General features: G+C 41.8%; 1 protein-coding gene across 2 annotated transcripts in view; it reads right to left on the bottom strand.

Moving 5' to 3' along the window:
* Positions 1 to 15291, bottom strand: part of MCMBP (minichromosome maintenance complex binding protein) — a 46329-nt gene that overhangs the window by 14784 nt on the left and 16254 nt on the right. For both annotated transcript variants that reach the window (XM_033181133.1, XM_033181138.1), the window contains exons 6-8: positions 10739 to 10883; positions 6977 to 7128; positions 5219 to 5319 (exon numbers count right to left, since the gene is read on the bottom strand). In XM_033181133.1, the coding sequence (XP_033037024.1) occupies positions 5219 to 5319; positions 6977 to 7128; positions 10739 to 10883 (398 nt within the window). The remainder of the gene's footprint in view (positions 1 to 5218; positions 5320 to 6976; positions 7129 to 10738; positions 10884 to 15291) is intronic.

Below are 15291 nucleotides of genomic sequence, written 5' to 3'. Positions count from 1 at the left end.
ATTTTTTTTTTTTTTTTTGAGAGGGAGTCTCGCTCTGTCGCCCAGGCTGGAGTGCAGTGGCCAGATCTCAGCTCACTGCAAGCTCCGCCTCCCGGGTTCACGCCATTCTCCTGCCTCAGCCTCCCAAGTGGCTGGGATTACAGGCGCCCGCCACCTCGCCCGGCTAGTTTTTTTGTATTTTTTAGTAGAGACGGGGTTTCACTGTGTTCGCCAGGATGGTCTCGATCTCCTGACCTCGTGATCCGCCCGTCTCAGCCTCCCAAAGTGCTGGGATTACAGGCTTGAGCCACCGCGCCCGGCCGAATTTTTGTATTTTTAGTAGAGACAGGGTTTCACTATGTTGGCCAGGCTGGTCTTGAACTCCTGAACTCAAGTGATCTGCCTGCCTTGGCCTCCCAAAGTGCTGGGATTACAGGCGTGAGTCACCGTGCCTGGCCAGGAACAATAATATTTTTTATTCAGTGCTTCAATAAATGGAATGTAGGATGTCACTCATAAGGCTATTTCAAAACACAGGTACTCCTTGAACTATTGGCTGAGACATCGAATACTTGACAGCAGATCTCAAAAACTGGGGTCTTTTTCTCAAAAGCCATCCGGTATCTATTAGTGTGTAGAGAATCCATTCATCTCCTATCTTGCTAATTGTATTTCCTAAATTTTATTCTTACATGATCCCTCAAATACTGAGTAGACAAGCAATTGAAAGTTATGAATTTTTCAGATTTGCTAAATGAATTTGCAGATAGATTTGTGAGACGACTGAAACAAATGGCTAAAATGCTTTTAGATCTTGACTTTATAGATTCTATAGACACTGAAGTAATAAATTCATACTCCTGTATATTTTAATGCAAGCATAATAACCTTTTCCATAGTACGTACCATGTGACAGACAATGTTCAATGCTTTACACGTACAAATTCACCAAAACCTCACATCTACCCTGATTTACAACAAGGAAACTAAGCCCAAGGTCACACAGCTAGTAAGTGGCCAAGTCAGGACTCCAACCCAAGCTGTCTGCCTGTCTGTGCTCTTAACCTCTGTGATGGTTAATACTGAGTGTCAATCTGACTAGATTGAAGGATGCAAAGTATTGTTCCTGGGTATGTCTGTGAGGGGGCTGCCAAAGGAGATTAACATTTGAGTCAGTGGGCTGGGAGAGGCAGACGCACCCTCAGTCTGGGTGGGCAGCATCTAATCAGCTGCCAGCATAAAGGCAGGCATGGAAAGAGCAGACTGGTTGAGTCTTCCGGCCTCCATCTTTCTCTCATGCTGGATGCTTCCTGCCCTCAAACATCAGACGTGCAAGTTCTTCAGTTTTTGGACTCTTGGACCTACACCAGTGGTTCACCAGGGCCTCTTAGGCCTTCAGCCATGGACTGAAGCCTGCACTATCGGCTTCCCTACTTTTGAGGTTTTGGGACTCAGACTGGCTTCCTTGCTCCTCAGCTTGCAGACGGCCTATTGTGGGACTTCACTTTGTGATCGTGTGAGTCAATTCTCCTAATAAACTCCCCTTCATATATTCATCTATCCTATCAGTTCTGACCCTTTAGAGAAACCTGACTAATACAACCTCGAAACTAAACTGCATCAATAGTGAAGTAACTAAAGCAGGAAAGTCATCATAATCAGAAATTGCCAAGATGAACAATCTCATACACTATTATTAAGGGATGGTTAAGCTCAAAGTTGTTTAAAATTTTTGTTTTGTACCATTTTTTTTTTAACTGTGAAAAATGTTAAGTTCATCTTACACAGAAACTAAGATGTAAGATGATGAATGTCCAGTATTCAACAAGAGGACTCTGGTGTAGATGAGGGACATTAGCCCTTGCTTTTGGCAATCTCAAAGCAAAACAAAAAAGAATGAGGAAGATCTAGATTTCCAAGACATGTTGTTAATAAAAAAATTAAACAGTGTAAAAGAGTACATATACTATGCTACCTTTTATAGAAGAAAAAGGTAGAAATAAAATGTAGACTTATCTACTTATTTTTGTGTAAAAAAAATACAGGACAGATAAACCAGAAACTATGGTTCCCTAAGGAGGCTGGGTGGGAACAGACAGCAGGAATGGGGATAGCTGAGAATGACACCTCTAAGAATCTTTTTGTATAATTTGAATTTGGCAACAATGTTAATGTTTCCTATATTAAAAAGAAAAAAAACCAGTAAGGATGGAGGAAAAACTGAAGTGAAACATAATCAGACATAAATGAATCTAAGTAGAATAAATAATGAAATCACACCGAAGGGGAAGAAAAGTTACCAGAGTAACTGGAACACAGCTCTGACTACACAGCTGCATTCTAAAATAAAAATGAACTGGAAACGTACTGAACACTCATTACTAGTTTGTTTTGTAGTAGTATGGTTTACCAATTCTGAAATTCCCTTCTGTATATGGCAGAAATGGGGAAACGACAGATTGTAAATAATGGGAATCAAATTTGTTAGAAAAGGAAGTCATAAATATAGAAAGGAGACCAACTAGAACATGTGACTCCTGCTGTGCTGAACTGGAATCAGAAATATGAACCCATGGTTTCTCATAGATGTTAGAAATATACAAAACATGCATGTGTGAGTATGTATGTGTACATTTAAATGTGTATGCATATATATGTAAACATATGTTGCATATATCCTAGCTCTGTCTGCTTTAAGGGCCTAGACGCAGAGCTAACCCAGTACCAACGAGCACATCTAGGACTCAGATCTTCAAAGTATACGATGAAGCTGCAACAGCTTCATATGCCAGAAAATAAATGTTAAAAAATAATAAGATCTTCTCAAAAAAAGGACCCAGCACCTGCTTAAAGTGGCTCCCACTAGCCACATCTGGGAAAACTTGGGTCTCAAAATAAAATAATGATATTAACATTGAATAAAATCAGAATCTATTAGTCCATACTAAATATAAGTAAATAAATTACTTGAATAAACAAACGGAAGAAATATCTTTTATAGTAGAATGCCAATAAATAAATGTACTGAGTTAGAGAATTGCCAACATAGTAATAACTGATTCAAGCAAGAATCATCAATTAATGCTAAAACAAACTGGTGAAAGTTTAGTAAGAAACTGGATATTTACGTCCCAAAGTATCTTCCTCCAAGTTACTTGTCAATTACAAAGTGAGAAATGTAACTTTAGAGAAGAGGCATCTGGAAGACACCACCTTAACCAACCCATGAAAATTAACCTCACCAGTAAGGCGACAGACTGACATCACATGCCCCCTGCTGTAACATACTGAGGATACATCACTTCTGTAATATTCCTGCCAAAAATGCACAACATTGAGTCTAACCATGAGGAAACAAGTAACTAGTAACTGGCTTACACTCTTCAAAAACGTCAAGGCTTTCTGCTCTCTACCACGTGAGAAGACAGCCATCTGCAAACTAGGAAGTGGGCCCTCACTAGAAACCAGATCTGCTGGGAACTTGATTTTGGACTTCCCAGCCTCCAGAACTACTGGAAGACATATATTTCTGTTGTTTAAGGGGGGAAAAAAAAGGTGGCAAGACCATGAAAGACAAAGGCTGAGGACTATTTCAGATTGAACTCTAGTTATTTAGGTTTATGTTTTATAGAGGTATGAGTTAACAATTCTGAAATTCCCTTCTCTATGTTGTACAAATGTGCAAATGACAGATCGTGAAAAATGGGAATCAAGTTTAAGAGAGTTACACTAGGCCGGGCGCGGTGGCTCAAGCCTGTAATCCCAGCACTTTGGGAGGCCGAGACGGGCGGATCACGAGGTCAGGAGATCGAGACCATCCTGGCTAATACGGTGAAACCCCGTCTCTACTAAAAAATACAAAAAACGAGCCGGGCGCCTGTAGTCCCAGCTACTCGGGAGGCTGAGGCAGGAGAATGGCGTGAACCCGGGAGGCGGAGCTTGCAGTGAGCTGAGAGCCGGCCACTGCACTCCAGCCTGAGCGGCAGAGCAAGACTCCGTCTCAAAAAAAAAAAAAAAAAAAAAAAAAAAAAAGAGTTACACTAACATAGAAAGGAGAACAAGTAGAACGACACCTGTGGTGCTGAACTGGAATCAGAAATACAGTATGAACTCAGTAGAAATAGAGAATAAGCAAGCTTCCGAACCCTGGACTGGGGGATACGGAAGGGAGAACTGTAAGAAAGAACATGATTAAGACAATTAGTGAAATTGGCCGGGCGCGGTGGCTCAAGCCTGTAATCCCAGCACTTTGGGAGGCCGAGGCGGGCGGATCACGAGGTCAGGAGATCGAGACCATCCTGGCTAACACGGTGAAACCCCGTCTCTACTAAAAAATACAAAAAACTAGCCAGGCGAGGTGGCGGGCACCTGTAGTCCCAGCTACTGGGGAGGCTGAGGCAGGAGAATGGCGAGAACCCCGGAGGTGGAGCTTGCAGTGAGCTGAGATCCAGCCACTGCACTCCAGCCTGGGCAACAGAGCAAGACTCTGTCTCAAAAAAAAAAAAAAAAAAAAAAAAAAAAAAACTCCAACTACACCTAAGGCAAGGACAGGAGTTGTAATTAAAAAGATAATTAGTGGCCGGGCACGGTGGCTCAAGCCTGTAATCCCAGCACTTTGGAAGGCCGAGACGGGCAGATCACGAGGTCAGGAGTTCAAGATCATCCTGGCTAACATGGTGAGACCCTGTCTCTACTAAAAAATACAAAAAGCTAGCCGGGCGAGGTGGCTGGCGCCTGTAGTCCCAGCTACTCCGGAGGCTGAGGCAGGAGAATGGCGTGCACCCGGGAGGCGGAGCTTGCAGTGAGCTGAGATCCGGCCACTGCACTCCAGCCTGGGCGACAGAGCAAGACTCCGTCTCAAAAAAAAAAAAAAAAAAAAGACAATTAGTGAAATTAAGTACAGATTGTGGATAAGTGTATTGTGTATTTGTGGCAAATTTCCTAGTTTTGATACCTGTACTCTGATTACATATGAGAAAGTCAGTGCTCTTAGGAGATGTTGACAAGCAGTTGGGGTAAAAGCGTTTGATTTCTGCAACATACTTTCAAGTGTTTCGGAAAAATGTGCGCATCCATAGAGAGCACAAATGAATGACAGAGCGCATGGGGTGCACGTGTTTACAACTGGTACATCCAGGAAGAAGGAAAAGGGAGTTCTTCAAAACCATCCTGTAACTTTCCCGAAAACCTAAAATTACATAAAAATAAAGGAGACCAGAAAAAGAGCACACAGACTCACCTTTCATCGTTATTCAGTATACTCAGCACAGGATCCACAGACAGTATGCCATATAGCTCAAGAATGTCATTTACTTTGAAACAATCCCAATCTTCATAAACCTAACAAGAGACCACATGAAATCATACTAATTTTAGATCAGGAAATGGACCTTAAAGCAAGTCCTTTATTTTATAAATTTTTATAAATTGAGACCAAGAGTTACTCTGCTAGTTAGCAAATAAGTGAAAAACCAAAACACAGGATGCTTAACTTCCAGACTAATATCTGTTTTCAATATACCGCAGTACTATAAAAAAAAAGTCTTTTCCTAAAATTAAAAAAAGGCTTTTCCCAAAGGCTGACAGTTAAAACTAGAAACGTGCACTATCTCAAAACCTATTAACCACACCAAGAAAAGTAAAAAACAAAAACAAGACGATTAACTTTGCATGTATTCATAAACTGCAACATCGGACTAACACAAAACTTGGAATGGCCAGGAGATTTTTCACAATTAAAAAAAAAAAAAAAAAAACTTTCAAAATTGTCATGATGGACTTTAGTAATAGTCAAGGCCATTTATTTACTGATCAGACCTGGTAGAAGCATGGCAGGGGAAAAAGTGGTAATTTTGGTCCCTGTGCTATATGACTGAAGTGTCATTTTAATTAAAACCACTGAGAATCTGGGTGCAGTGGCTCACCCCTGGAATCCCAGCACTTTGGAAGGCTGAGGTGGGTGGATCACTTGAGGTCAGGAGGTCAAGACCAGCCTAGCCAACACAGTGAAACCCCATCTCTACGAAAAATACAAAAAACTAGCTGGGTGTGGTGGCGCACGCCTGTAATCTCAGCTACTCAGGAGGCTGAGGCACGAGAATCGCCTGAACCCAGGAGGTAGAAGTTGCAGTGAGCTGAGATCATGCCACTGCACACCAGCCTGGACAACAGAGTGAGACTGCCTCAATAAAACAAAACAACCCCCCCTGCCCCCAAAACAAGAAAACCCACAATGCACAAAGGATGGAAATCCTTAACAATCATTTTAAAAACCTTCTGTCACTTTCTCATTTATCAGCATCAAAACATTAGAATAAGTAAGATGGAAGAACAAACTATTAAAAGTTTTCTTCCTTCTGTTTTATTTTAAATACAAGTGACAAACAGGTTTTGCTGAGAGAAGGAAGAAGACAAAAATGAAGATTATATGTTAGAAATGATACAGGAAGGGAACAGACATAATTTAAAAGTTGTTCTGCTTCTGCATTTGAGATGTTCTTCCATTCTTTTAACTTGTGAATATGTTAGCTTATATGGAAAAGGAACATGCAGAGGTGTGATTAATAACCTTGAAATGGGGGGATTATCCTCGATTAACTGGGTGGGCCCCATGTAATCACACAGATTCTTAAAACCGGGGAACCTTTCCTGGTTGTGGTCAGATGAGATGTCACCATGAAAAAAACGGTCAGACAAATGCAATGTTGCTGGCTATGAATATGGAAGAAGGAGCCACAAGCCAAGGAAATTCTCCCTTAGGGGTTCCGAGAAAGGAATGTAGCCCTGCTGGCACCTAGAGTTTACCTCGGTGAGACCATGTTGGATTTCTGACCTAAAGCCTATAAGATGATAAACTTTTGCTGCTTTAGGCTATTAAATTTGCAGTGATTTGCTATAGCTAGTCCAGCATAAGAAAACGAATGCAAATGCTCAGACACTAAGCTACTTTCTGAGACACATAACATGTCAATGTCGGACCTAAGAAAGGTTTTGTTACCTTCACAAGGCACGCAGGGCCCTTCTCTCCTGGCAATGGAAAATTCAAATCAAAAGGAGAAGAGAAGTTCAGAGAGTTCAGCTGTTGCCCAGCAGAAGCTTCGGTTTCTAAGCGTTTTGGCTCTCCACACCACTGAAGACCACCAACGCCCCCTAAATTCAAAGGATAGCATTGCACTTAGTCATTTCTAAGGCCTCCTGGAGAAAAAGAACGTTCCATAAATGCCTTTCAAGTTTGACATATGTGATGCTTCTGAGCTCGCAAAGTTCAAGTTGTTACAGTTTTTAAGGAAACAGCACATACTAACAGTCTTTTGTTTGATCTGTAAGAGAACAAAGATAAATATGAAGATCTAAAAATTTTACTTTTTTCCCTTACTATAAAGGTATCAAAAAATTCCTCCCATCAAATCTCATGTATAACCAGTTTCAAAAGCTGATTTGCAATATGGTTACTTTGACATCTTTGATTTAAGAAATACATGGTCTACCAACAGCAAAACTCCTTGGTAGAACATACTTTTTCTATTAATTAAGCAGAATAAAACCATACAGCAATAAATTAATTTACCAAATACTTGCTAATATCCAGTATGTATCAGGAATCAAACCAGTTGTTGGGGATATACAAGTCATTAAAAGAATAACCCCAACTCCTGAAGTAGTTACACCTTAGGGCTGATAACATGAGAATCAAATGATACCTGCCATACCATGAAATACCACTCAGCAATAAAAGGGACAAACTACTGAAATATTCCCGATCCTAACTGTGGTAGTGGCCACATGAATCTACCTATGTGATAAAACTGCAAAGAACAGGCCAGGCGCGGTGGCTCACATCTGTAATCCCAGCACTTTGGGAGGCCGAGGTGGCTGGATCATGAGGTCAGGAGATCGAGACCATCCTGGCTAACACAGGGAAACCCCATCTCTACTAAAAATACAAAAAATTAGCTGGGCGTGGTGGCAGGTGCCTGTAGTCCCAGCTACTCGGGGAGGCTGAGGCAGGAGAATGGGGTGAACCTGGCAGGCGGAGCTTGCAGTGAGCCAAGATCGCGCCACTGCACTCCAGCCTGGGCGACAGAGTGAGACTCCATCTCAAAAACAAAAACAAAAACAAAAACAAAAACACCCCACAAAACTGCAAAGAACTAAATCTTCACAAGTAAGTACATGTAAAAATGTGATTGTATCACCTGGGTATGGTGGCTCACGCCTGTAATCCCAGCACTTCAGGAGGCCGAGACGAGAAGATTACAAGGTCAAGAGATCAAGAACATCTTGGCCAACAGGGTGAAACCCCATGTCTACTAAAAATACAAAAATTAGTCAGGTGTGGTGGCGTGCGCCTATAGTCCCAGCTACTCTGGAGGCTGAGGCAGGAGAATCGCTTGAACCTGGGAGGCGGAGGTTGCAGTGAGCTGAGATTATGCTGCTGCACTCCAGCCTGAAAGACAGAGCAAAACTCCGTCTCAAAAAAAAAAAAAAAGAAAAGAAAAAAATGATTGTATCAATGTCCATTTCCTGGTTATGATATTCTACTATAATTATGTAAGGTGTTACCATTGGGGGAAGTAGAGGCTAAAAGGTATACAAGATCTTTCTGTATTATTTCTTTTTTTTTTTTTTCAGACAGAGTCTCGCCCTGTCACCCAGGCTGGAGCATGGTGGCATGATCACGGCTCACTGCAACCTTCGCTTCCCGGGTTCAAGCAATTCTCCTGCCTCAGCCTCCTAAGTAGCTGGGATTACAGGCATGCACAACCGTGCCCAGCTAATTTTTGTATTTTTAGTAGAGATGGGGTTTCACCATGCTGGCCAGACTGGAAATCCTGACCTCAAGTGATGTGCCTGCCTTGGTCTCCCGAAGGGCTGGGATTATGGGTGTGAGTCACCGTGACCAGCTTCTCTGTATTATTTCTTACAACTGCATGTAAATCGATACTGTGTCAAAATAAAAAGCTTAAAAATACGTATAGTCTAAAAGATTGACTAAACATTAACAAATTTTACTTTATATAAAGAACTCAAATGCATAAAAAGCCTGCATTAAGACATTCGAACAAGAATGGTAAGAAATAAAAAGTAGCGTCAACTGCTTAAGTGATAAGAGAATTAACATATTTCCTGGACTCAAATACATACTCGAATATATTACAATATATAAGTTACTATGATATTTATTTGAGATGGAGTCTCTGTCACTCAGGCGGGAGTGCAACGGCATGATCTCAGCTCACTGCAATCTCCGCCCCTCTGGGTTCAAGTGATTCTACTATCTTAGCCTCCCGAATAGCTGGGATTACAGGCACCCGCCACCATGCCTGGCTAATTTTTGTATTTTTAACAGAGATGGGGTTTTGCCATGTTGTCCAGGATAGATGATAGACCATTAATTTTAATATATTCTGGGGATCGGTCCAGAAAAAGAATACTATGACATTTATATGTATTTATAGTAAAACATTCCAATTTTAAACACATTAAAATAGATCTCAGAATTAAGAAAATTTGGAAATATCAATTTATAAAGTAGAGTGATATATGGGTAAATAAAATCCATTAGTAAATCCTTGTTTACCACTAATTGTTAAATTTGCCTTGGCCGGGCATGGTGGCTCCCGCCTGTAATCCCAGCACTTTGAGAGGCCGAGGCGGGCTGATCATCTGACATCAGGAGTTCGAGACCAGCCTGACCAACATGGAGAAACCCCTTCTCTACTAAAAATACAAAATTAGCTGGGTGTGGTGGTGCATGCCTGTAATTCCAGCTACTGAGGAGGCTGAGGCAGGAGAATCGCTTGAACCCAGGAGGCGGAGCTTGCAGTGAGCTGAGATTGCACCATTGCAATCCAGCTGGGGCAACTAGAGTGAAACTCTGTCTCCAAAAAAAAAAGAAAATCAATCTGCCTTCTCTACCCAATCTTGCAGATAGTAAATGACCAGACTGATTTGTTTTGCCTCCTTGTCCTTTAATCTTCCTCCCGATTAAAGGTGCTGAAGGGAAGTGAATAGCACATAAAAGGAAAAATAAAGACAAATTTAATATACCCGCCATAACGAAGAAATCCACTGCTTATAAAAGCTAAGACTGGTTGGGAGTGGTAGCTTAACGCCTGTCATGCCAGTGGCTTTGGGAGGCTGATACAGAAGGATCACTTGAGCCCAGGAGTTTGAGACCAGCCTGGGTAACACAGTGAGATCCCATCTCTACATCTCTACAAAATTTAAAAAGTTAGCTGCGTGTGGTGGCATGTGCCTACAGCCCTAGCTACCAGGCAGGTTGAAGTGACAGGGGATCACTTGAGCCCAGGAGGTCAAAGCTGCAAGTAAGCCACGATTATGCCACTGCACTCCAGCCTGGGTGATGGGAGTGAAATCCTGTCTCAAAACACAAACAGAAAATGAGAAAGCATGTTTTCAGATAAAAATAACTCATTTTTAGGGTAAAGTACCAGGCTTCTGTATTATTTAAGAATTAGGAAAAAAATAAATATGAAGATAGAAAAGACCTTTCCAGATAGGCACTTGTGACTCCAAAAACATACATTAGCGCAGCCACTTGTCACAAAGTGATGCCTAATTGCTCATTTGCAAAGCACAGTCTGATCAAATAGTACTGTAAAAACTCTCCACACTGTCCGTAACTCTGACAAATTGCCATCTCCTAAATATAGAGCCATATTATGTAACAATTCACTCTGAAAACCAATCTACTTAAGAGAGCAAAGTCTAGAGAAAACCTGTTGGCACACACTACCTGCTTGTCTGGCACTTGCATGTTGGTCTTTCTGTTTATTGGGCTGTAGGTCCATATCGTCATCATCTTCATAACTCCTCTTGTGGCGACTGGGAGTGTAGGACGTTGAGGGACTGACTCGAGCTTGGTTTGCATTAACATAGGCGTTAAACAAAAAGTTAAGAAAAAGACTATCATAAACTGAGGATTATCCTAAATGTTTTGCTAATTATATGACTTAAAAAAAATTACTAGTTTGGCAATTCAGTTAAAATGGAAATGCATTTTTAAAAGGAGGCTAGACTTCTAGTTTTGGTCATGAGAGTAACAGGTATCAACCTTATGCTGCTATCCTTGCTGTAAACAACAATGTAACTGGACAAAATATGTGAAGCAACCGTTTTCAGTCACTGGACAACAGGGAGCACAACCTTATGATCCTTGAATGAGGAGAAACACAGCAGGTAAACTCCAAATTCTCCCAGCTCTCTCCTGGAGACATTCTCCAAACTGCAACAAAGAGCAGTAGAGGCCCTGTTCTTACTGGAGAAGACAGAGCACTAGTTCAGGGCTAGTGAAGCAACTGGAATTTGCAAAGAAGAACTAGAAAGGAAGTAGTTACAGATAAAAGACCCAGAAGGTTCCATTTGGATCTCTGACAAAACACTAAACTGTGGATATACAAGTCAAGATTCCCTGAGGTCTAGCAGAGAACAGCTGCTGATTGGCACAGAGTTAAAATGGAGACTCTGGAAGTAGTATAATACTAGAATGGACCCTGCTAGTCATCCCAGGCATTTGCTTAAGACCCAGAAATAGCAGACCTCATGAATAAGGACAACCTACTGCACAAGGGCTGTTCTGCACCACTCCTAACAAATCCCAGGTGGATGCAGTGGCTAACATTGGTAAACCCAGCACTTTGGGAGGCTCAGGTAGGAGGATCGCTCAGTCCAGGCGGTTGACGGTAGCCTGGGCAACATAGTGAGAACTCATCTCTTTTTTTTTCTTTCCTTTCTCTTTGAGACAGAGTCTCGTTCTGTTGCCTAGGGTGGAGTGCAGTGGTGCAATTTCAGCTCACTGCAACCTCAGTCTTCTGAGTTCAGGTGATCCTCCCGTCTCAAGCCACCGGAGTAGCTGGAACCACAGGTGCCCACCACCATGCCTGGCTAATTTTTGTATTTTTTGTAGAGACAGAGTTTTGCTATGTTGGCCAGGTTGGTCTCAAACTCCTGGCCTCAAGTGATCCTCCTGCCTCTGCCTCCCAAAGTGCTGGGATTATAGGCATGAGCCACTGTGCCTGGCCTGGTTTTTTTTTTTTTTAATAAATAAAATACTAAAATACAAAATAAAAATTCTATATCCAATGAAAATGTTCCTCAAAAATTAAGGTGAGGCTGGGCGTGGTGGCTCACATCTGGAATCCTAGTGCTTTGGGACGTTGAGGCGGGTGGATCACTTGAGCTCAGGAGTTCAAGACCAGCCTGGGCAACAAAGGGAGAGATCCTGTATCAAAAAATAAATAAATAAAATAAACAAAAATGAAGGTGAAATAAGAGACATTTTCAATTGAACAGAAACTGACAGAATTCGTTACCAACAGATCTGTAGTTAAAAAAAAAAAAAAATTGCTGGCCAGGCACAGGGGCGCATGCTTGTAATCCCAGCACTTTGGGAGGCTAAGGTGGGTGGATCACCTGATGTCAGGAGATTGAGACCATCCTGGCCAACACAGTGAAACCCCATCTCTACTAAAAACACAAAAAAACTGGCATGGTGGCACACACCTGTAGCCCCAGCTACTTCAGAGGCTGAGGAAGGAGAATCACTTGAATCCGGGAAGCAGAGGTTGCAGTGAGCCAAGACTGCACCACTGCACTCCAGCCTGGCGACAGAGCAGGACTCTGTCTCAAAAAAAAAAAAAAATCATAATCATAATAATATCGCTAAGGGAAGTGCTGCCAAATATAAAAGAAGAATTCTTCTTGCTTCTTAATTTATATAAAAGACAAATGACTGTTCGGAACAAAAATAGTATGTTGTGGGCTCTATAATCTAAGGATGAGTGAAATCTATGACAAAAATAGCACAAAGAATGAGAATACACAGACTGTTGCAAGGGCGAAGGATCAAAGAAGAAATCACAAGGGAAATTAGAAAATATTTTGAATTGAGTAACAGTAAAAACCTAAGAAATGAAAACTTGTGGGATGCAACTAAAGCAGTGATTGGGGAGAAATTTATAGCTTTAGTTGCTAATATTAGAAAACAAGAAAAATTCGAAATCAATAATCTGAGCATCCACCTTAAAAAGCTAGAAAAAGGGCCAGGCACGGTGGCTCACACCTATAATCCCAGCACTTTGGGAGGCTGAGGCAGGTGGACCACGAGGTCAGGAGTTTAAGACCAGACTGGCCAACATGGTAAACCCCATCTCTACTAAAAATACAAAAAACTTAGCCAGGCGGGATGGCAGGCGCCCGCAAATCCCAGCTACTTGGGAGGCTGAGGCAGAGAACTGCCTGAACCTGGGAGACAGAGGTTGCAGTGAGCCGAGATTGTGCTACTGCACTCCAGCCTGGGCGACAGAGCCAGCAAGACCCCATCTTAAAAAAAAAAAAGACAAACAAAAAACACACCAAAAAAAACTAGAAAAAGACCAATTAAAACCAAACCAAAAAGAAGGAAATAAAGCAGAAATGGATGGAGCAGAAAACAGAAAACTGAAGTGAAAAATAGACTAACATTATTGGGAATGAAAGAGATCAATCCTAGATATCCCACAGACATTAAAAAGAAAATACTCTGAGACAAGCTTTATGTCAATAAATTCAACAAGTGGGCTTAAATGACTTCAAAACAGTCCTTGAAAGATACAATTTATCACAACTGACTCGAAATATGTTAAAAAACTGAATTAGTCACTCCTGTAATCCCAGCACTTTGGGAGGCCAAGGTGGGCGGATCACGAGGTCCAGAGATTGAGACCATCCTGGCCAACACGGTAAAACCCCGTCTCTACTAAAAACACAAAAACTGGCCAGCATGGTGGCATGCACCTGTAGTCCCAGCCACTCAGGAGGCTGAGGCAGGACAATCACTTGAACCCAGGAGACGGAGGTTGCAGTGAGCTGAGATCACGCCACTGTACTCCAGACTGGCAGCAGAGCGAGACTCCATCTCAAAAACAAAACAAAAGAACAAACAAAAAAACTGAATCAGTAGTTTAAAATGTTCTCACAAAGAAAATGCCCAGCTTAAAACTGTAAACCACCTAAATGCTCAAAAAAAAAAAAAAAAAGAAATGAAGAACTACTGATATGCACAACATGGATGACTCTCAGATGCATGATGTTAAACAGAAGATGCCAGACGCAAAGATTATATACTATATGAGTCCATTTAGCTGTCATTCAAGAATAGGCAAAACCAGGCAATATCAAAGAATTCAGGATTGTGCTTGCAGGGGAGGGGGTAGTGACTAGAAAAAGGCAGAAAGGAATTTTTTAGGCACAAGTTCTTTACTTTGGGGTATAAATTATATGGGTGTATGCATTTATCCAAATCACTGTGCATTACCTTAAAATCTGTGCATTTCAGTGTAAGTGGGCCATGCCTTAAAAAACTACTATCGTAAATAAAAAGGAAATGTTTCTACAATCCCCTCTCAAAAGAGCCAACACGTTGTTTTCCCTTAAGAAAATTAGAATGGGCCGGGCGCAGTGGCTCAAGCCTGTAATCCCAGCACTTTGGGAGGCCGAGACGGGCGGATCACGAGGTCAGGAGATCGAGACCATCCTGGCTAACACGGTGAAACCCCGTCTCTACTAAAAATACAAAAACTAGCCGGGCGACGTGGCGGGCGCCTGTAGTCCCAGCAACTCGGGAGGCTGAGGCAGGAGAATGTCGTAAACCCGGGAGGCGGAGCTTGCAGTGAGCTGAGATCTGGCCACTGCACTCCAGTCCGGGCGACAGAGCGAGACTCTGCCTCAAAAAAAAAAAAAAAAAAGAAAATTAGAATGAATTCTAATTTTAAACTATTTTTTAACTTTAAGTATTATATTTGTTCAGTACCTTTAAATGTGCCTTAGGTGGAGTGTGGTAGCTCACGTCTATAATCCCTGCACTTTGAGAGGCTGAGGTGAGAGGATCACCTGAGCCCACGAGTTCAAGACCAGCTTGGGCAACAAAGTGAACCCTCTTTCTAAAAGAAACCAAAAAATTCGCCAGGGATGGTTGCACACGCTTGTGGTCCCAGCTACTTGGGAGGCAAAGGCAGGAGGACTGCTTGAACCCAGGAGGTTGAAGCAGCAGTGAGCCATGTTTCTGCTACTGCACTCCAGCCTGGGTGACAGTAAGTCCCTATCTCAAAAAAAAAAAAAAAAAATTACCTCAATTTTTTTAACAGTATTTCACTACAGAAAGGTACTGTAATTCTAGCATTCCTCGGTGACACATACTTAGCCTGTTTTACGGGTTTTCTCAATTAGAACAAATGAAACACATTTTATTGAAATAAAGCCAAGCTTTGCAGAGGAAGAATAATTAAAGGCTAAGTTTTTAGAAACCATCAA

The sequence above is a fragment of the Trachypithecus francoisi genome, unplaced genomic scaffold (genome assembly GCF_009764315.1).
Source record: "Trachypithecus francoisi isolate TF-2019V2 unplaced genomic scaffold, Tfra_2.0 Contig01579, whole genome shotgun sequence".
Taxonomy (NCBI): domain Eukaryota; kingdom Metazoa; phylum Chordata; class Mammalia; order Primates; family Cercopithecidae; genus Trachypithecus; species Trachypithecus francoisi.
Note: the sequence above shows the minus strand (reverse complement) of the source record. Positions and strands in the feature narration are given on the sequence as shown.